The 21,646-nt window shown below is 41.1% G+C and overlaps 2 protein-coding genes across 3 annotated transcripts in view; one reads left to right on the top strand and one right to left on the bottom strand.

Moving 5' to 3' along the window:
* TIGAR (TP53 induced glycolysis regulatory phosphatase) overlaps window positions 1-21,646 on the bottom strand; it is a 32,261-nt gene that overhangs the window by 10,208 nt on the left and 407 nt on the right. For both annotated transcript variants that reach the window (XM_522324.8, XM_063785402.1), the window contains exons 2-3: window positions 11,758-11,795; window positions 5,942-6,063 (exon numbers count right to left, since the gene is read on the bottom strand). In XM_522324.8, the coding sequence (XP_522324.2) occupies window positions 5,942-6,063; window positions 11,758-11,795 (160 nt within the window). The remainder of the gene's footprint in view (window positions 1-5,941; window positions 6,064-11,757; window positions 11,796-21,646) is intronic.
* LOC100612202 (small ribosomal subunit protein uS19-like) lies at window positions 18,280-21,239 on the top strand. The gene is made up of 2 exons (XM_054663979.2): window positions 18,280-19,105; window positions 19,202-21,239. Exon 1 carries the CDS (start codon window positions 18,280-18,282, stop codon window positions 18,712-18,714), a length of 435 nt encoding a protein of 144 aa, XP_054519954.1. The 3' UTR covers window positions 18,715-19,105; window positions 19,202-21,239.

The raw sequence follows: 21,646 nt of genomic DNA, 5'->3' as shown, positions 1-21,646 counted from the left end.
AGGACTGCAACCCCTGCCTTTTTTTGTTTTCCATTTGCTTGGTAGATCTTCCTCCATCCCTTTATTTTGAGCCTAGGTGTGTCTCTGCATGTGAGACGGATTTCCTGAATACAGCACACTGATGGGTCTTGACTCTTTATCCAAGTTGCCAGTCTGTGTCTTTTGATTGGAGCATTTAGCCCATTTACATTTAAGGTTAATATTGTTATGTGTGAATTTGATCCTGTCATTATGATGTTAGCTGCTTATTTTGCTCATTAGTTGATGCAGTTTCTTCCTAGCATTGATGGTCTTTACAATCTGACATGTTTTTGCAGTGGCTGGTACTGGTTGTTCCTTTCCATGTTTAGTGCTTCCTTCAGGAGCTCTTGTAGCGCAGGCCTGGTGGTGCCGAAATCTCTCAGCATTTGCTTGTCTGTAAAGGATTTTATTTCTCCTTCACTTATGAAGCTTAGTTTGGCTGGATATGAAATTCTGGGTTGAAAATTCTTTTCTTTGAGAATGTTGAACATTGGCCCCCACTCTCTTCTGGCTTGTAGAGTTTTTACCGAGAGATCTGCTGTTAGTCTGATGGGGTTCCCTTTGTGGGTAACCTGACCTTTCTCTCTGGCTGCCCTTAACATTTTTTCCTTCATTTCAACTTTGGTGAATCTGACAATTATGTGTCTTGGAGTTGCTCTTCTCGAGGAGTATCTTTGTGGCATTCTCTGTATTTCCTGAATTTGAATGTTGGCCTGCCTTGCTAGGTTGGGGAAGTTCTCCTGGATAATATGCTGCAGAGTGTTTTCCAACTTGGTTCCATTCTCCCCGTCACTTTCAGGTACACCAATCAGACATAGATTTGGTCTTTTCACATAGTCCCATATTTCTTGGAGGCTTTGTTCGTTTCTTTTTATTCTTTTTTCTCTAAACCTCTCTTCTCACTTCATTTCATTCATTTGATCTTCAATCACTGATACCCTTTCTTTCAGTTGATCAAATTGGCTACTGAAGCTTGTGCATTCATCACGTAGTTCTCATGCCATGGTTTTCAGCTCCATCAGGTCCTTTAAGGACTTCTCTGCATTGGTTATTCTAGTTAGCCATTCGTCTGATCTTTTTTCAAGGTTTTTAACTTCTTTGCAATGGGTTCGAACTTCCTCCTTTAGCTCAGAGAAGTTTGATCATCTGAAGCTTTCTTCTCTCAGCTCGTCAAAGTCATTCTCCGTCCAGCTTTGTTCCGTTGCTGGTGAGGAGCTGCGTTCCTTTGGAGGAGAGGCGCTCTGATTTTTAGAATTTTCAGTTTTTCTGCTCTGTTCTTTCCCCGTCTTTGTGGTTTTATCTACCTTTGGTCTTTGATGATGGTGACGTACAGATGGGGTTTTGGTATGGATGTCCTTTCTGTTTGTTAGTTTTCCTTCTAACAGTCAGGATCCTCAGCTGCAGGTCTGTTGGAGTTTGCTGGAGGTCCACTCCAGACCCTGTTTGCCTGGGTATCAGCAGTGGAGGCTGCAGAACAGCAAATATTGCTGAACAGCAAATGTTGCTGCCTGATCGCTCCTCTGGAAGTTTCGTCTCAGAGGGCTACCCGGCCGTGTGAGGTGTCAGTCTGCTCCTACTGGGGGGTGCCTCCCAGTTAAGCTACTCAGGGGTCAGGGACCCATGTGAGGAGGCAGTCTGTCCGTTCTCAGATCTCAAACTCCATGCTGGGAGAACCACTATACTGTCTTCAAAGCTCAGTTGGAAATGCAGAAATCACCCGTCTTCTGCGTCGCTCACGCTGGGAGCTGCAGACTGGAGCTGTTCCTAATCGGCCATCTTGGAACCGCCCCCCCTCTCTTTGTCATTTGTATGTCTTCTTTTGAGAAACATCTATTCAGACATTTTGCCCATTTTTAGTTGGATTATTAGATTTTTTCCTATAAAGCTGTTTGAGCTCCTTACATACTCTGGTTATTAATCCCTTGTCAGATGGGTAGTTTACAAATATTTTCTCCCATTCTGTGGGTTGTCTCTTCACTTTGTTGATTGTTTCCTTTGCTGCACCAAAGCTTTTAAACTTGATGTGATCCCATTTGTCCATTTTTGCTTTGGTTGCCTGTGCTTGCAGGTTATTGCTCAAGAAATCTCTGGCCAGAACAATGTTCTGGAGAGTTTCCCCAATGTTTTCTTGTAGTAATTTCATAGTTTGAGGTCTTAGATTTAAGTCTTCAATCCATTTTATTTGATATTTGTATATGGAGAAAGACAGGGGTCTAGTTTCATTCTTCTGTATATGGATATCCAGTTTTCCAAGCACTATTTATTGAAGAGACTCTCCCAATGTATCTTCTTGGCATCTTTGTCAAAAATGAATTTGCTGCAGATGCATGGATTTGTTTCTGGGTTCTCTATTCTGGTCTATTGGTCTATGTGTCTGTTTTTATGTCAGTACCATGCTATTTTGGTTTCTATAGCTCTTTGTATAATTTGAAGTCAGGTACTGTGATTCTTCCAATTTTGTTTTTGCTAAGGATGGCTTTGGCCATTCTGGGTCTTTTGCAGTTCCACATAAATTTTAGGATGCTTTTTTCTACTTCTGTGAAGAATGTCATTGGTATTTTGATAGAAATTGCATTGAATCTGTAGATTGCTTTGGGTAGTATGAACATTTTAACAATATTGACTCTTCTAATCTATGAATATAGAATATCTTTCCATTTCTTTGTTGTCCTCTTTAACTTCTTTTATCAGTGTCTTATAGTTTTCCTTGTGGAGCTCTTTCACTTCTTTGGTTAATTCCTGAGTATTTAATTTTATTTGTGGCTACTGTAAATGAGATTACTTCTTCTTTTTCAGATTATTCATTGTTGGCATATTCAAATGCTACTGATTTTTGTATCTTGCTTTGCATCCTGCAACTTTACCGAATGTATCAGTTCTAATTGTTTTTTGGTGGGGTTTTCAGGTTTTTCCAAATATAAGATCCTATCATCTGCAAACAAGGATAATTTGATTTCTTCCTTTCCGATTTAAATGTTCTTTATTTCTTTCTCTTGTCTGATTGCTCCAGCTAAGACTTCCAGTACTATGTTGAATAACAGTGGTGAAAATGGGCATCCTTGTCTTGTTCTAGATCTTAGAGGAAAGGCTTTCAGTTTCTCCTCACTCAGTATGATATAAGCTGTGGGTCTATTGCATATGGCTTTTATTGTGTTGAGGCTTTTACTGTGCTGTTTTATATTGTTCCTTCCGTACCTAGGTTGTTTTTGGGTTTTCATCATGAAGGGATGTTAGATTTTATCAAATGCTTTTTCAGCCTCAATTGAAATGATCATATGGTTTCTGTCCTTTATTCTGTTGATATAATGTATCACATTGATTCACTTGTTTATGTTGAAACATCCTTGCATCCCTGGGATTAATCCCCCTCAGTCAGGTAGAATGATCTTTCTAATGGTATTGTTGAATTTGGTTTGCTAGTATTTTGTTAAGGATTTTTGTGTCAATCTTCATCAGGAATACTGGCCTGTAGTTTTCTTCTTTTAATGTGTCTTTGTCTGGTTTTGGTATCAGGATACTACTGGCCTCACTGAATAAGTTTGGAAGTATTCCCTCCTCCTCTATTTTATGGAATAGTTTCAGTAGGATTGGTATTAGTACTTTAGATGTTTGGTAGAATTCAGCAGTGAAGCCATCAGGTCCCAGACTCTTCTTTACTGGGAGACTTTTATAATGGCTTCAATCTTGTTACTTGTTATTATTCTGTTTAGGCTTTGGATTTCTTCCTGGTTCAATCTTGGTAGGTTGCATGTGTCTAGGAATTTGTGCATTTCCTCTAGATTTTCCAATTTTTTGGCATATAGTTGCTGATAGTAGCCCTTAATGCTCCTTTGAATTTCTGAGATATTGGTTGTAATATCTCCTTTTTCATCTGATATTACCTATTTGGATCTTTATCTTCTTAGTTAAATCTACCTAAAGGTCTGTCAATTTTATCTTTTCAAAATACCAATTTATCATTTCACTGATCTTTTGGAGTCTTCATTTCAATTTCAATTATTTGTGCTCTGATCATTATTATTTTTCTTCTAATAATTTTGGATTTGGTTTACTCTTGCTTTTCTAGTTCTTTCTTTCTTTCTTTTTTTTTTTTTTTTTTTGAGACAAAGTTTTGCTTTGTTGCCCAGGCTGGAGTGCAGTGGCACAATCTCAGCTCACTGCAACCTCTGCCTCCCAGGTTCAAGCAATTCTCATGCCTCAGCCTGCTAAGTAGCTGGGATTACAGGTGCCCGCCACCACGCCAGGCTGATTTGTTATTTCAGTGGAGACGGTGTTTCACCGTATTGCCCAGGCTGGTCTTGAACTCCTGAGCTCAGGCAATCCTCCCATCTCGGCCTCCCAAAGTGGCTTTTCTAGTTCTTTAAGATGCATTGTTAGATGTTTATTTGGAGTTTTTCTTCTTTTTTGATGTAGGTACTTACAGCTAAAATTTCCCTAATATTTTTGCTGTATCCCACAGGTTTTGGTATGTTGTGTTTCCATTATCATTTGTTTCAAGAAATGTTTCAATTTAAAGAAATTCTTGTACATATTTCTAGAGTTCTTTGTCTATCCACGTCTTTCTTCCATTACTCTGCCCCACAAATTTAAGTTATGTAAAAATTAACCTCCCCAAATTCCAAGTTTTGTCTCCTTAACTCACGGAGACCTCTAAGCACTACTTGGCTTCCCCTACCAGAGTCTGGAAATTGCTTCAGCCAGAAAACCAGGACACTCCTAGGGCTCACCTTCTTTGTTCTACTTCATTCAGGCATCATAGGCCCACAGTGCCCAAAGTCTAATATCTGAAAACAGTGGTTTCACATATTTTGTCACATTTTCTAATTGTTTATAGGGGAGATGAAATTCCAACAATACCTCACTCACAGTTGGTCACAAAACTCTCCTTCCATGGAGTTTTTAGAAGTAGACTGGGTTCGTTTTTATTTTACTTTTTTTTTATTTTCGAGACAAGAGTCTTGCTCTGTAGCCCAACCATGCAACGGCACGATCTTGGCTCACTGCAACCTCTGCCTCCTGTGTTCAAGCGATTCTCCTGCCTCAGCCTCCCAAGTAGCTGGGATTAAGGTGCACGCCACCACACCCGGCTAATTTTTGTATTTGTAGTGGAGATAGGGTTTCACCATGTTGGCCAGGCTGGTCTTGAACTCCTGACCTCAAGTGATCCACCTGCCTCGGCCTCCCAAAGTGCAGGGATCACAGGCATGAGCTACCATGCCCAACTGGTTTTTCATTTTTATAGTAATCTGTTCCCTGAAGATATTTCTAACAAGTCTTTTATTTCTTTACAGTGACATAGTGGTTTCTTACTCTATCTGGTAATCCTAATACCTGATGTCACGGTGGATTAATTTCTCCTGTCATTTTCCGTGCTCTCTCTCATAATAGCTTATTTATATTCTTGCTGGACTTTTTTTTCTAGGCTACTCTAATTTAAAATTAATTTTTTAAAAAAGTACAAAATAAAATTAAAATAAATAAGTTCTGTTGAGGAAGGTCATGTCTGTTTGGGATTTAATTCCCTACAGACTCTGGTAGCAGATTTTTCAAGATTATACAATTGTTGAGACTTTTGGCACATCAGCCTAGACCTTGACTCTAAACTCACCTGTTGCTGGGTGTGGTGGCTCACGCCTGTAATCCCAGCACTTTGGGAGGCTGAGGCGGGTGGATCACCTGAGGTTAGGAGTTTGAGACCAGCAACAAACATGGTAAAACCCCATCTCTACTAAAAATACAAAAATTAGCTAGGTGTGGTGGCACACACCTGTAATCCCAGCTATTTGGGAGACTGAGGCATCAGAATCACTTGAACCCGGGAGATGGAGGTTGCAGTGAACAGAGACTGCACCACTGCACTCCAGCCTGGGCATAGAGTGACGCTCTGTCTCAAAATAAATAAATAAATAAATAAATGTACCTGCTTTGTCCTCATGAGATCACTGGAGAAAGCATGAGTAAACTTCACATTATTCAGAAATATACCAGCAGCTGCTGCTTGTTTAAATCCAGTTTCTGAAAGAGGTTCATCTACTCCTTGTCCTGTGATGTATTAAGAAGAGGAACAATAACATTCAAAACTACATATCAGAGATGTATAAATCACATGTAGAAAATATAAGCTGCATTTATCTAAATTTTAATGAAAGATTTTTTAAGTACTCTTCCACGTAACTTTTCAGGGAGTTATTAGCAAGTAAAAATAAGTTATAAGTCTATAAAGGCTCAGGTATTCAATTATTTTCCAAAAGAATGCTTGCCTAATGGGAATTAGGTGATGATGAGATAGAAATGTCTTAGCTTTTCCCTCTTTTATGTTTGCCCATCTCTTCATTAATTGGCTCTGATCTTACAGGTACTGTGTTGGGGCGGTAGGACCACCATCTAAAAGTTTTTTCCTTCTTTATTCCCATCATCCAAATGCTCAGTATTATAATGGTATTACTTTTCCTCTTTCCTTCCTCCCTTCGTTTCTTTGTCTTTTTCATTTTAAAAATGCTTTGAAACCTCTATTTCCAGGATAACGGTTGGCTGGACACTCTGAAGGGACCTCCTACTAAAGATCTAAATGGTGTATGTGTGTGAGTGTGTGTGTGTGTGTTTGTGTGTGTGTCTGTGTGTGTGCTGCATTGCTGGGCCCACAGAACATACAAAAAATCTCCAAGGGACAAAGTAAAGCAACCCCAAAGCCCTGAGCTGAACTGTGAATACCGACATGAAAAAAATGAAGGTGGTGGACTATGAGGACACGCTGGTGGGGCTGGGAGAGGAGGCCTGCTGGAGGGGACGGCAAGCGGGAGGACTAAACACAACATTCTTGGGAGCAAGGGCTCCTGTAAGGAGACTTAATGCAGCCTCAGGCCTGTGGTAAAATAAAATGCAAATCCTTTTCAGAGCAAAGCATTCTCAAAAGAGGCTAACAGGTTTTCCACTAATTTAGAACAAATAATTGTTTAGCCAAAGATTCAACACACAAGAAAATAATCTACCATAAACCAAAGCCACCCATCAAGACTTCAGACATTGAAATCAGCAAATAGGGAATTTACAATAACTATGAATAAAACATAGAGACAGAGTCACAAAATAAGCAAGTAACAGTAAGCATCAAAAATAAGTAGACAATTTTCTAAAATAACCAAATAGATCTTTTAATAATAAAAATCAGGATTGCTGGGGGCTGGAGGGCCCCTCAATGGATAAACAGAGATTCAGATGAAAGGAGGTTTAATGAACTCAAAGACAGGGCAGAAGATATTACCCAGTACACAGCACAGATACAAGGAGATAGAGCATAGCTCAGATATATTAGAGTTCTAAAGGAAAGAATGAGAACTCCTAACGATGCATTGTCTTAGTTGCTGTAACAAAGTACTACAGACTGGGTGGCTTGTTAACAACAGATATTTATTTCTCACAGTTCTGGAGGCTGGAAGTTTGAGGTGAGGGTACCATCATGGTTGGGTTCTGGTGAGGGCCTCTCCACATTACAGGCTGCTGACTTCTCCTTCAGTGCTCCCATGGCACAAAGAGGAAAGAGCTCTCTGGTGTCTCTTGAATAAATTCCATTCATGAGGGCTGCACCCTTGTGACCTAATAACCGCCCAAAGACCCCACCTCCTAATGTCATCATATTGGGAATTATGATTTCAACATGTAACTTTTGGGAAGAAAAACATTCAGTCTATAACATGCATCTAATTGGAACTCTAAAGGAATAGAAAAAAAAAATGGCTGGGCGTGGTGGCTCACGCCTGCAATCCCAGCACTTTGGGAGGCCGAGGGGGGTGGATCACTCGAGGTCAGGAGTTCAAAGTCAGACTGGCCAACATGGCGAAATCCTGTCTCTACTAAAAATACAAAATTAGTTGGGCATGGTGGAGCACGCCTGTAATCCCAGCTACTTGGAAGGCTGAGGCAGGAGAATTGCTTGAGCCCAGGAGGCGGAGGTTGCAGTGAGCCAAGATCACACCACTGCACTCCAGCCTGGGCAACAGGAGTGAAACTCCATCTCAAAAAAATAAAAGAATAGAAAAAATGAAGGAGAGGAATATGAAAAGAAAATAGCTAAGAATTTCACAGAATAAGAAAACATATGTACATCGAGCAGGATACATTAAAAAAAATTCCCCCTAGATATATTATGAGAAACTAAAGAATATCAAAATTGAAGAGTTTAAAGGAAGTTACAGAGAAAGACATATTTCCTACCATGGAACACCAGTTAGCTGATAGAAACTTCTTAGCAGGAAAAATGGAACCAAAACTGCAGAATGCTCTCTTCCAAGTGCTGAGAAAATCATCAGTTACAAGTGTGTACCGACTGAAACCACTATGTTTACCACCAGCTGCTCTACACACACTAGAGGACTTTTCAAAGAACGTACTTCAGGAATGGTCTGAGACGAAAACAAATGAGGAGCAGAGAAACTTGCAAATATATTCATAAATTTAAATGCCATCTAAACAAATGAAGATAATAATGTCTACCTCAAGCAATTAAAAAAAGACAGGACTAAGCGACTAGACAAGTTCTTTGTATTTTTTGGGAGACGGGATATTAATATTATACTTTATTAGGTATTGTCAGAGTAAACGTGTCCCCCCAAAATTCAAATGTTGACATCCTAACCCTCAATGTGATCGTACTAGGAGGCAGGCCTTTGGGAGGTGATTAGATCCTAGGGTGGAGCCCTCATGAACAGGATTAGTGTCCTTATAAGTGTTCTCGATCTATCTCTCTGCCATGTGAGGATATTAACCAGAAGACAGCAGTCCGCAAACCAGGAATCAGGTCCTCCACAGACACTGGATCTGCTGGCACCCTGATCTTGGAATTCACAGTCTCTAGAACTGTGTATTGTTTAAGCCACTGGGTCCATGATACTCTGTTACAGCAGCCTTGGCTAAGACAGGTATGAGGGTAAGAATTTTAAGACAACCTTGAAAAGAATGGAAATGGTACATCATTTCAAAGGTAGTGGGGAAAGTAAGAAAGTGTGGAACAGGAAAAAAACCAAGAACTTAAGAAGTAAAAGCAGGTAAGATTAAAAAAAGAAAGACTATAAAAAGAAGGGGAAAAAAAATCGAAACACATCAGTGACCAGAATAAAGGCAAACAGTCACTACTGCCAGTTAAAAGACAGATTCTAGGCCAAGCGTGGTGGCTCACGCCTGTAATCCCAACACTTTGGGAGGCCAAGGCAGGTGGGTCACCTGAGGTCAGGAGTTTGAGACCTGCCTGGCCAACATGGTGAAACCCCGTCTCTACTAAAAATACAAAAATTAGGCCAGGCTCGGTGGCTAACGCCTGCAATCCCAGCACTTTGGGAGGCCAAGGTGGGTGGATCACCAGGTCAGTTCGAGACCAGCCTGACCAATGTGGTAAAACCCCGTCTCTACTAAAAATACAAAAATTAGCCGAGCCTGGTAGTGCGCACCTGTAATCCCAGCTACTCAGGAGGCTGACACAGGAGAATCGCTTGAACCCGGGAGGTGGAGGTTGCAGGAGCCGAGATCACACCATTGCACTCCAGCCTGGGCAACAGAGTGAGACTCCGTCTCAAAATAAATAAATAAATAAAAATTTAAAAAATGAGCCAGGTGTGGTGCCGGGAACCTGTAATCCCAGCTACTCGGGAGTCTCGGGCAGGAGAATTGCTTGAACCCGGGAGGCAGAGGTTGCAGTGAGCTGAGATCGCGCCATTGCACTCCACCCTGGGTGACAGAGCAAGACTCTGTCTCAAAAAAAAAAAAAAGACAACTTATATATATTTTCAAAAGAGCCAAAATTTAGCTACATACTATTTATGAGATAACACTTAAACATGAGTATACACAAAGAGTGAAAGGAATGAGATGGAAAAATACATACCAGTGAAATTCCATCCCCAAAACAGCTCAAGTAGCTATATTACTGTCAGAAAAATAAGACTTTATGATAAAAGTCTCACTAAGGATTTGGGGACCACTATAAGAAAATCAGTGATCCAATTTACTCAGAAGATGCAATCATTTAAACTTGTATAAGCCTAATAAAATAACCTCAGTCGATACAAAAGCAGAACACAGAAACCAAAAATGGATAGAATTCCAAGTATTAAAGGGCAAACTGGCCACTGCAGCAGGAAATTAAAAATACTGCACTCATAAATTGATATTTAGGACATGCAGGCAAACTAGTGCATTTATAAAGCTAATAAAGTGTGTAAGATTTGAAAAACAAAATCAAGAAGGCTGATTATTTTATATATAATTCCAGTCCCAACAATGACGGATTATACATTTTTCTGAAGCATACAATGGAAGAATTATAAAAACTGACCATAATTAGCACATTTCAAAGAAGTATCATCAAATAAACCATACTGACAGAACACAAAAGCATTTATAATGGAAGTCACTCAATGGGAATTGAAAATACTTGGTGCTGAATGCTTACCACATTACCACGTGTCAAAACTACGGGCATGCAAACAAAAACAGTACTTAGGAATATATAAGCCTTGAGGCCGGGTGCAGCGGCTCAGGCCTGTAATCCCAGCACTTTGGGATGCTAAGGCAGGCATATCACCTGAGGTCAGGAGTTCGAGACCAGCCTGGCCAACATGGCAAAACACCACCTCTACCAAAAATACAAAAATTAGCTGGGCATGGGGGCATGTGCCTGTAATACCAGCTACTCAGGAGGCTGAGACATGAGAAATCGCTTGAACCTGGGAGGCGGAGGTTGCAGTGAGCCGAGATCGCACCACTGCACTCCAGGTTGGGGCGGCACAGTGAGACCCTGACTCAAAAAAAAAAAAAAAAAAAAAGAAATACATGAGCCTTGAATGCTTATACACAAAAGGCTGTAACTTAAAGAACTAAAGCATCCAACTGACAAGGTCAGGAAAAGAACACAAAAACTTTCTTGACGTTCCATTGTCAATGTCTTAAGAAATAAGAGAAATGAGCAATACCAAAGGCCAGGTGGTAAGAGGCTTCAGTCCAGAGGATAACCTGGGTGGGGCATAGTTCGTCTGAAAACAAAGGTTCCTTTGAGAATCAGACCAGTTATTGTCCGTAAAAGGGAGTCAGGCACACGGAATATGAAAATCAGTTTTTGTAAACCCCAGAAGTCCCTAACCAAAAAAATAAAACTAAATGCTTTTATAATCACAGCACAGAAATAGCATGTCTAGCCAAAAGTTCAAGATATTCTTAAAAAGCCAGACTAGCTGGATCACAGGGCAAATAAAAGATCTGAGTCCAAATTAACAGAAAAAGGGAGAAAGAATCTCTTCAGAATAAAGTAACGACCACATGTGAAAATAGTTCTTTTTTTAAACCTTTATTACTACTAAAATTAAAATAACGATCTTAGCAGAAAAAAACACCATTAACACCAGTCAGTAAACTTCATGTTTCCAAATATAAAATAATTTCAAATCCAGACATTTATATTTTAAGACACCCAGACCCAATATAATTAATCAGCTGACAGAGCCACTTTGAAGCCATACATAAAGAATAACTTGGAGACCTGTACTTCACACCCAGTTCACTTGAGAGATTTATTCCTCCTGGTTACTAACAGCCCTGATCATATTTCTGTGGTTATGATGCTTTGATTCTGTAATCCCAATTCACAATGGAGTGCTGCCCCCAGTCTACCCCACCCCACCAAATCTGCTTAACTCACACATCTTATTAACACAAGGGTGAGAGCTAAAATAACAATCGGATTATACCAACCTTGGATTATTTTCTCCTTGTTAAATCTTGTTTCTCCACTAAAATAGAAAGAGAAGGAGAACCTTATTAGCCAAATTATACTGTTTTTGAGAGGAGGAAAAAAATGAGCAATCAAGTGTGGTGATACTCATAAAAATATCATATGAAACTTGTAACACACTTCATAATCCAACCTGTAAAAACAATTTATTCTAAACTAATATTTGCAATTGTCTTCTTTAATGAAGAGCTAAGAATTTCAAACTACTCCAAACTAAAACGTGTAGATCAGGAACCAATCTTAAGTGAATTGCAGGTGGAAAATCCTACTGAAAAATATAATGCAAATAACATTTCAGCCAAATAATTTTGTTAAAAGAAATATATCGATCAAAACTACTCTTACTGGCAGCAGGAACAAAAACGTGAGAGTCAGTCTATTCATTGCTGGACTGAATGAGCAAGTGAAAGAGAATCTGAATGGAATGGGAGAGATGTGCACAAACCTTCAGAACCCCCTGCCTTCTCTTAGTTCCTAGGTCTTCAGCAGTTATTTTTTGTAGTACTGACAGCTATCTCGCAGACCAACTAACTGCATACTGAACTGAGGTTTGAGTACTACACTTTTAAAAACTAAAATACCAAAACAAATCAAAGCAATCTGAACCAACCGGAAGGGTAAAAGAACTGGAAACTTTGTCAGAAAATAAGTGGGGTTACTGAGGCTGGAGGGGGAAAAGGGCGGGAAGTGCATGGGCAAGACTGGACAGACAGCAGGATAGGTTAACAATAATGCAACTTTCAAATACATGAAAAGTAGAATCAAAGAGAATTCAGCTGAAATTTCTTTGAGCACTAATTAAATGTTTGCTGACCCAACCTACCACTAGAATTGCTGGGCCATAAGGTATGCAAATACCAGCTTTATTAGGTAATGCCAGTGTCATAGCAGGTTACACCACCCTGTAGTGTGGTGTACCACCCTCAACAAGATTCAGTGATGGAAGGTTTCTTCAATTTGTACCAATCTGGTACCTGAACAATTCATCTCACTTTAATTTTAACTTGCATTTCCTTGATTTCGATGGAAAATGATCGCTCCATTGTTTTTAAGTGAAGCACTAGTTCATAATAATTAAAATGTCACATAGGACTGATTTACTCAGATCTAGAAAAAAAATCTACCAGACCTGGAAGTCAGAATCACAAACTCAGGCCTCAGCCTGGAATCTTGCCGCTTGTTTACAAAAACAGCTGTATGCCAACCTCTGCCAAGATACAGATTGCTGGATTTGGCCAATATGAATGTTCTTTAAGACCCAACACAAGACTGGTTCTTTTAGGTAGTCTCCCTCCCCAGTACCATTCCCCATCTACCCACTCTATTTAATACCCACACTCTATACTCCCATGGTCCCCTGGCACTACCAACATAAGTTTTCATCTGTGTGCTAATTGACTTTTTAGCTCTGTGTCTATCCTGGCTCCAGTTCCTTAAGGCACAAGCAGGGATTGCATACCCTCAACATGCCCAGGGCCTGGAGAAAATGCTGGGAAATGACAGAACTTCAGTGAATGTACTTTTACCTAGGGAGGGTCATCTGGAAATACCTATCAAAATGACAAATCTGTTTACCCTTTTATCCAATAACCCAATTACTGGGAATAACTGAATTCACTCATATTTAAAAGATTATTTGTGGCCAGACGTGGTGGCTCATGCCCGTAATTCCAGCACATTGGGAGTCCGAGGTGGGTAGATCACGATGTGAGGAGTTCAAGCCCAGCATGGCCAAGATGATGAAACCCCATCTCTACTAAAAATACAAAATTTAGCCAGGCGTGGTGGCGGGCGTCTGTAATCCCAGCTACTCGGGAGACTGAGGCACGAGAATTGTTTAAACCCGGGAGGCAGAGGTTGCAGTGAGCTGCAATCACACCACTGCAATCCAGTATGGGTGAGAGAGCAAGACCCTGTCTCACAAAAAAAAAAAAAAAAAAAAGATCATTAGCTACAGTATTATTTCTAGTAGCAACAGATTATAAACAACCCAAATGTCCATAACTCATTCCTTAACTATGGCCAGAATAACCATTATTTATATTAACAAATAAACAGTGACATATCTACCTAATGGAATCCTATGTAAATGTGTCCTTTAAAGAGAGAGATTATATGTAAAGATATGGAATGCTCACCAAGATATATGATTAAGTAGAAAAAGCAGGGTATAGAATAATATAAAAAGAAAGCTACCCTTTTAGAAAGGAGGGAAATAAACATCTGGATCTGCACAAAGAAACAATGGAAGGATAAATATGAAACTAATAAATGTGGTCACCTATTGGTTGGGGGAAGAATAGGAAGACTACGGAGAATTGTTTTGATTTGTAATATGTAGATGCATTAGCTTAAAAAATAAACGTATGATAAAGAAATAAAATTACACAGAACTGGCCGGGCACGGTGGCTCACGCCTGTAATCCCAGCACTTTGGGAGGCTGAGGTGGGCAGATCACGAGGTCAGGAGTTCGGGACCAGCCTGGCCAACAAGGTGAAACTCCGTCTCTGATAAAAATACAAAAATTAGCCAGGCATGGTGGTGAGTGCCTGTAGTCCCAGCTACTCGGGAGGCTGAGGCAGAAGAATCGCTTGAACCTGGGAGGTGGAGGTTGCAGTGAGCCAAGATCATGCCACTGCACTTCAGCCTGGGCAACAGAGCAAGACTCTGTCTCCAAAAAAAACAAAAAAAAATACATGGAACTATTTATACCTTGGTAAAAAACCAACAGCACTGATTTGCCATTATCATTGTTGTTAATATTAATAAAAGATTTCCTAGGCCACGTGCAGTGGCTCATGCCTGTAATCCCAGCACTTTGGGAGGCCAAGGAGGGCAGATCACCTGAGGTCAGGAGTTCAAGACCATCCTGGCCAACATGGTAGAACCCTGTGTCTACTAAAAATACAAAAATTAGCCAGGTGTGGTGGCAGGCACCTGTAATCCCAGCTATTCGGGAGGCTGAGGCAGGAGAATGACTTGAACCCAGGAGGTGGAGGTTGCAGTGAGCCAAGATCATGCCATTGCACTCCAGCCTGGGCGACAAAAGCAAGACCTCGTCTCAAAAAAAAAGATTTCCTACACTCCAAAATTCATTCAGAATCTTATAAAATGGGCATGAAAGAGGATATTAGCCTCTACCATTCAGATGGATAAAGCAGAAGCATTCAGGGCAAACATGGGGAACCTGTCATTTTTAATCTAGAAAATAGTTACCATGTATTGGATTCACTTCCTGTCTCAGCCTCAAAATCTTGCTGAGACCAAGAATAAAATATCTGTTATTTCAATATAAGTAACATCCTCGGCTGGGCGCGGTGGCTCATGCCTGTAATCCCAGCACTTTGGGAGGCCGAAGCAGGCGGATCACGAGGTCAGGAGTTTGAGACCAGCCTGGCCAATATGGTGAAACCCCGTCTCTACCAAAAATACAAAAATTAGCTGGGCGTGGTGGCGTGTGCCTGTAGTCCCAGCGACTCGGGAGGCTGAGGCAGAAGAATCGCTTGAACCCAGGAGGCGGAGGCTGCAGTGAGCCGAGATTGTGCCCTCAAAAACAAAACAAAACAAGTAACATCCTCACTAGACAGTGGCTTATAGCCCTTAAATTAAACCTGGCCTAAAACTGCCTCCATGCCTAGGGAGCTGTCACCTAACTTAATATGCACACAAACTACAACATAATTTGAGAGTATATTCCTGTAATAAAAACCAAGTCTCAGCCAACCATGCATGGCAGCTGAGCTTTCAGCCAATTATGGGCTGCAAACTGCTCAGACATGTCCTAATAAGGCAAAGCGGAGCTGTAACCAATCAGGCTATCTCTAGGTGTCACATCCTTTCTTTCTTTTTTTTTTTTTTTTTTTTTCTGAGATGGGGTCTCACTCTGCAGCCCAGGCTGGAGTGCAGTGGTGTGATCTCGGCTCACTGCAATCTCCAACTCCAGGATTCAAGCGATTCTCCTGCTTCAGCCTCTCAAATAGCTGGGATTACAGGCAAGCGCCACCAAGCCCAGCTAATTTTTGTATGTTTAGTAGAGACATGGTTTCACCATGTTGGCCAGGCTGGTCTCTAACTCCTGACCTAAGGTGATCCTCCTGCCTCGGCCTCCCAAAGTGCTGGGATTATAGGTGCGAGCTACCGCGCCTGGCCATGACACTTCCTTTCTCTGTCTATAAATACTGCCTGCCTATGTCACTGGGTGAGCACTCTGAAGCTTTACTGGTTCAGGTGCTGCCTGATTTATGAATCATTTCTTTGCTCAAATAAACTAAGTCTAATTTGTCTAAAGTTTTTCTTTTTATAGGTTGCTAACACAATTTCCAGCCAAAGCCAAAGAAGCACCCTCATTTTGAAATGAGGGGTGAGAAGAAATTTAATAATTTGCCAACCAAGAAATCATGCAAGAGCCACCAAAAAAACTCAGAATTTACAAATCACAGAAATTTGGCAGAGATGATTACTTTTTGTATACTTGCTGAAGAGTAACTCAGCATTTTTATTTAATCAAAGTACATAATGAAAGATTCAAATTAAAATAAAGGTTTACACTGTCAAAATGTCATTTTATAAAAAATGGAATCCCAGAAATTTGATAGTTTCATAAAAGTACTGCCCCACCACCTAACGATTTTCAGTGAAAGCAGCATAACCACTGTGATATAATGAAGGACTCATTTAGCCATATATCAACAGAGGCTGCTGTAGACTCAATAGTATTATTAACAATCACAGCATTCAGTTTAGTTCTATTTGGCATTTTTGCGTTCAAATCACTTTATAAATATTAAAGAGTAGGAATCCAAAAATAGATTTTTTTCCAAAAGCTTTCATAAATATTTAGTTGTACAGCTTTTATCAGCTTTATTAAGAGGTTTATATAAATCCTTGAAGTAACTGTTTAATTAGTACGTTTGGGGAATGGGAAAGGAAAGTTGATGGCTAAAACAGTTTTACTATTAATCTATTTCCCTTAACCAAGTCTGACTTGTGATAGCAGCAGAGAAGGTGAACGGAGCTGAAAGGTCAGAGGGATATATTTTGAAGGAGTCAGGAATAACACCACTCATTTTCAAAATCTGCAGTGTGGTCCATTTCCAAAACAGAAACCTGACTCTGCAGGAATCCAAGTGCTTCTGCCAAGATGTTAAGTCTTAGGATCAGCCATTTATAGGCCCTATAAATATACATCATTCATTTTGTAGGTTATCTCACAGTTCTTAAAAGACATTGTATCTTGTTAGCCTGGATTTATACGCTGCAGCATTTCTTCAAAAATCATACAGAAACCTCAATTTCCCTTAATTCCATTTAAGGAATTCAAATTCAACACACAATACTCAGCGTGCTACAAAGGAGGGACAAATCATGGGAAAGCTGTTCTTTAGTGTAAATGAAAATGTAAACCCTCACCTGATATCACGAATACAGCTTAGTCCTAATTCCTTTACACTAATACATTCATTTGCAAATATAGAAGATTTCAAGAGCTAGTAACACAAGACTTTTGGTGGTCTTTCTTTTTTTTTTTTTTTTTTTGAGACGAGTTTTACTCTTGTTGCCCAGGCTGGAGTGCAACGGCACAATCTGGGCTCACTGCAACCTCTACCTCCCGGGTTCAAGAGATTCTCCTGCCTCAGCCTCCCGAGTAGCTGGGATTACAGGCGCGTGCCACTACGCCCAGCTAATTTTTTGTATTTTTAGTAGAGACGGGGTTTCACCATGTTGACCAGGCTGGTCTTGAACTCCCGGCCTCAGGTGATCCACCCGCCTTGGCCTCCCAAAGTGCTGGGATTGCAGGACTTTCGGCTGTCTTTGATCTTTATAAAGTATCTGTACAAGGTACCTTTATACTTTTATAAAACATTAAAATTTTATAAAAGTATTAGCTTTATAAAAGTACTAAATTACAGATGACCTAATAGTATTTTGCTTGCTTTATTAATATACAGAACAATTATTAGCATTACACAAAAAGTAACTGCCAATAAAAGTACAGTAAGAAAAACAAATCAGTTTTGCTATCAGTAACTTTACTAATTCGGCCAGGTGGGGTGGCTCACGCCTGTAATCCCAACACTTTGGGAGGCCGAGGCGGGCGGATCACCTGAGGTCGGGAGTTCGAGACCAGCCTGACCAAAATGGAGAAACCCCATCTCTACTAAAAGTACAAAAGTAGCCAGGCGTGGTGGCACATGCCTGTAATCCCAGCTACTCCGGAGGCTGAAGCAGGAGAATCGCTTGAACCCGGGAGGCGGAGGTTGTGGCGAGCGGAGATCATGCCATTGCACTCCAACCTGGGTAACAAGAGTGAAATTCCGTTTCGTCAAAAAAAAAAAAAAAAGCAAAAACAAAAAAACTTTACTAAACTTTACTAATTCATTTTTAAATCATTAAAAGTATATTAAATTTAGTTTTCCAAAAAATTTTAAAGCTTTACGAGCTGCCTAAAAATGGAAGTGAACTTTTCTGAGGATCCGACAAGATGGCCGAGGTACAGCAGAAGAAGCGGACCTTCCGCAAACTCACCTACCGCGGGACAGACTTGCACCAGCCGCTGGACGTGTCCTGCGAGCAGCTGACGCAGCTGTACAGTGCGTGCCAGCGGCGGCAAGCGAACCCGGGCCTGCGGCGGAAACAGCACTCGCTGCTGAAGCGCCTGCGCAAGGCCAAGAAGGAGGCACCGCCCATGGAGAAGCCGGAAGTGGTGAAGGCGCACCTGCGGGACATGATCATCCTGCCCAAGATGGTGGGCAGCATGGTGGGCGTCTACAACGGCAAGACCTTCAACCAGGTGGAGATCAAGCCGGAGATGATCGGTCACTACCTGGGCGAGTTCTCCATCACCTATAAGCTGGTGAAGCACTGCCGGCCCGGCATCGGGGCCACCCACTCCTCCCGCTTCATCCCCCTCAAGTAGTGGCTCAGCTAATAAAGGCACACATATCTCCAAAAAAAAAAAAAAAAGGAAGTTAAATGGATGGTTTTGCCGGGGACTCACTGCAAACACCTACAACATTTCAAGGAACCAGACCCTTCAGTAGTGCTGGATAGGTGATGGTAATGCCAACCTACACGTGTTGGAGTTTTCAACAATGCTGTGCCATAAGCTCATGAGAAGTTATAGTCTGACAATGATGATAGACTTGAATTCTGGAATCTTGGGCAGTCTGTTCCAGAAATGATACACACTGGTACTTTCATTTCAAAGTATGAAGAAAGATAAGCCACATACAGGAACAGCACAAGATTCCTAACAGGTTCTGTTGAACTTAAATTGCTTTAAAGATTTTTTTGCATTATCTGAAGAGGTAAGTCCAATAAAATTATCTAACTCTTCAAAAAGTCATTACATTTAACTATGGTGATAATGAGTCAAATTTAAAAATCACTTCTTTTCCTGAAAGAATCACCAGGTTTTGGTTTTGAGAACTCTGAAGGCAAGAAGCAGGAGGATCCAGACCGGAAAGCATTGAACCAGCCCTCTCACTCCATCTGCCTACACATAAAACAGAACAAAATAAACTATTGTCATAACTCCACACAATTATATTAAGAGACTAAAAAGTAGCCTCAAAAATGGCTGGTGATGTTCAAGTAATCTACAAATACCGGGTTTTAACAAATTAAGTAGGAAACAAGACGGTGAGTGGTAAAGTTGCTTTGGTTAAACTCCTACTTCCTCGACTTGCCATGTGACTTTAAGCAAGTTACAAGACGTCTCTGTCTCAGCTGCCTCACGTGAAAAATGAGGGTATCAGTCCTTAACTCACTAAACTGTCAGATTTTAATTACAACAGTGCCTGGCAAATAATCATTTATTAAGACTTATTTTTTAAATGATTCCTATGAGGGCCTCCGGAATCAAACCCTTTTTAAGCAGCAGAAAGGGAATAAAATCCACATTTATATGACTATTGTCTATTAGGAATCTAAATAGGAATCATCTTACTTTTTAGGGGTTGCCTTACCCCAAATATTCTACAACTTCTGAGTTTTCTTTTTTTTCTTTTTGAGACAGGGTCCCACTGTGTCGCTTCGGCTGGGGTGCAGTGGCCCAATCACAGCTCACTACAGCCCTCACTTCCCAGGCTCACATGATCCAAGTGATCTTCCTGCCTCAGCCTCCCTATTAGCTAGGTTCACAGGCATGCACCACCACAGCCAGCTTTTTTTTTTTTTTTTTTTTTTTTTTTGTAGAGAGGAGGTTTCACCATGTTGCCCAGGCTGGTCTTAAACTCCTGTGCTCAAGGGATCCACCCACTTCCGCCCCCCAACGTGCTAGGATTACAGAGGTGAACCACCTTGATGGTCTGAGTTTCAATTATAAATATGACACTGGGCTGGCTGGGTCAGGCGTCTAGAAAGTGCACTAACATTGGAAGAAAGGGTGATCAGGCCTCTAGTTCCTGTTCTGCTACCAATTAGCTGTGTGACCTTTAGTAAGTTAAGAATTCTCCCAAGGCATTCTATACAACCGAGAGGGGTGGGAGAAGAGATAGTGAGGAACTAGATTTCTAAGGTAGCCATTAAAATCCTGCTAATCCTAAACAGACAATTTTAGAGGATTCTTAAGATTATCTTTCTTATAAAGGAAGGACAGGCCAGAAAAGATAGCTGTTAAAGTGAATTGACAAAGTTAAATCATATTAATGTCCTTTGTGAGCTCCATGAATGCAGAAATGGTATGTTATTTATCTGTATGATCCAGTCTACTGGCACCCAGTACCTACTCAAAATGCTGGTGTGCTGAACTATACGTTCGTATTTGGGTATCAACTGCACTTTTATTGGAGCTTTCTTTATAGAAGTTATTTCTCAGATATATTTCTTTCCCTGTTGCATCATACACTTTACCTGTCCCCCATTTAATTCTCGCATTAAAGTAGTGAGATACGCACTATCATTTGCATATCAGGAAACTTAAGTCCAGGCTACCTGGCTCTTAGCTGGAGAACAGACTCCAACCGAGGTCTACCTTGCCTGAAAAATCTGTGCTCTTAGCAGGGAGCGGTGGCTCATGCCTGTAATCCCAACACTTTGCGAGGCCGAGGTAGTCGGATCACTTAAGGTCAGGAGTTCCAGACCTGCCTGACCAACATGGCGAAACCCTGTCTCTACTAAAAATACAAAAATTAGCCGGGCGTGGTGGCGCATGCCTGTAATCCCAGCTACTCGGGAGGCTGAAGCAGGAGAATCGCTTGAACCCCGGAGGCGGGAGGTTGCAGTGAGCAGAGATAGCACCACTGCACTCCAGCCTGGGTGACAGAGCGAGGCTCCATCTCACACACACAAAAAAAGAAAAATCTGTGCTCTTAACTACCCTGATTTTCACCTCCCGTTAACACTTGGCAAATACATGTTGGTAAGAAAAGATAAGAGACATAAAGACCTATCGGCATTCAGCTCCGTGTAATGTTATGATAATAAAAACATTTATTTGGGAAGATACGGTCTGCTGAGATCAGAGCTGTGATCCTCTTTTCTCTCCCAGAACTGTAACCTTTGGGGAAAAGAAAGAAGTCTCATAGATGTGCCTGGGGGGCTGACTGCCTGGGGAAACGAGGGGGAACCTCAGAAACAGAGAGGATAGCGGAAGGCAGCCGGCATTAAAAACATCAGCCATGGACGAGCAATTCTGCAAACTCTTTGCAATCTGCTGGGGAGCAAAATCGGTACCCAGACAAGTCTGTGGACATGTCTCGCACCGTTTTTGGTGCAGCCACCAAGTGCCTACGAACCCCGATCCCTTGCTCCTCCGGGCCTCACTTTATCTGAAACACGGGACGAAGCTATCTAAGACCTGCCGTCGTCCCTCGGGGCTGCTGGGGTGAGAGGAGGGGCGACATGGG

The sequence above is a fragment of the Pan troglodytes genome, chromosome 10 (genome assembly GCF_028858775.2).
Source record: "Pan troglodytes isolate AG18354 chromosome 10, NHGRI_mPanTro3-v2.0_pri, whole genome shotgun sequence".
In the NCBI taxonomy this organism is placed as follows: domain Eukaryota; kingdom Metazoa; phylum Chordata; class Mammalia; order Primates; family Hominidae; genus Pan; species Pan troglodytes.
Note: the sequence above shows the minus strand (reverse complement) of the source record. Positions and strands in the feature narration are given on the sequence as shown.

Bases quoted from the DNA above. Each gene is read 5' to 3' on its own strand.
- LOC100612202 (XM_054663979.2), top strand. From the start codon at position 18,280: ATGGCCGAGGTACAGCAGAAGAAGCGGACCTTCCGCAAACTCACCTAC.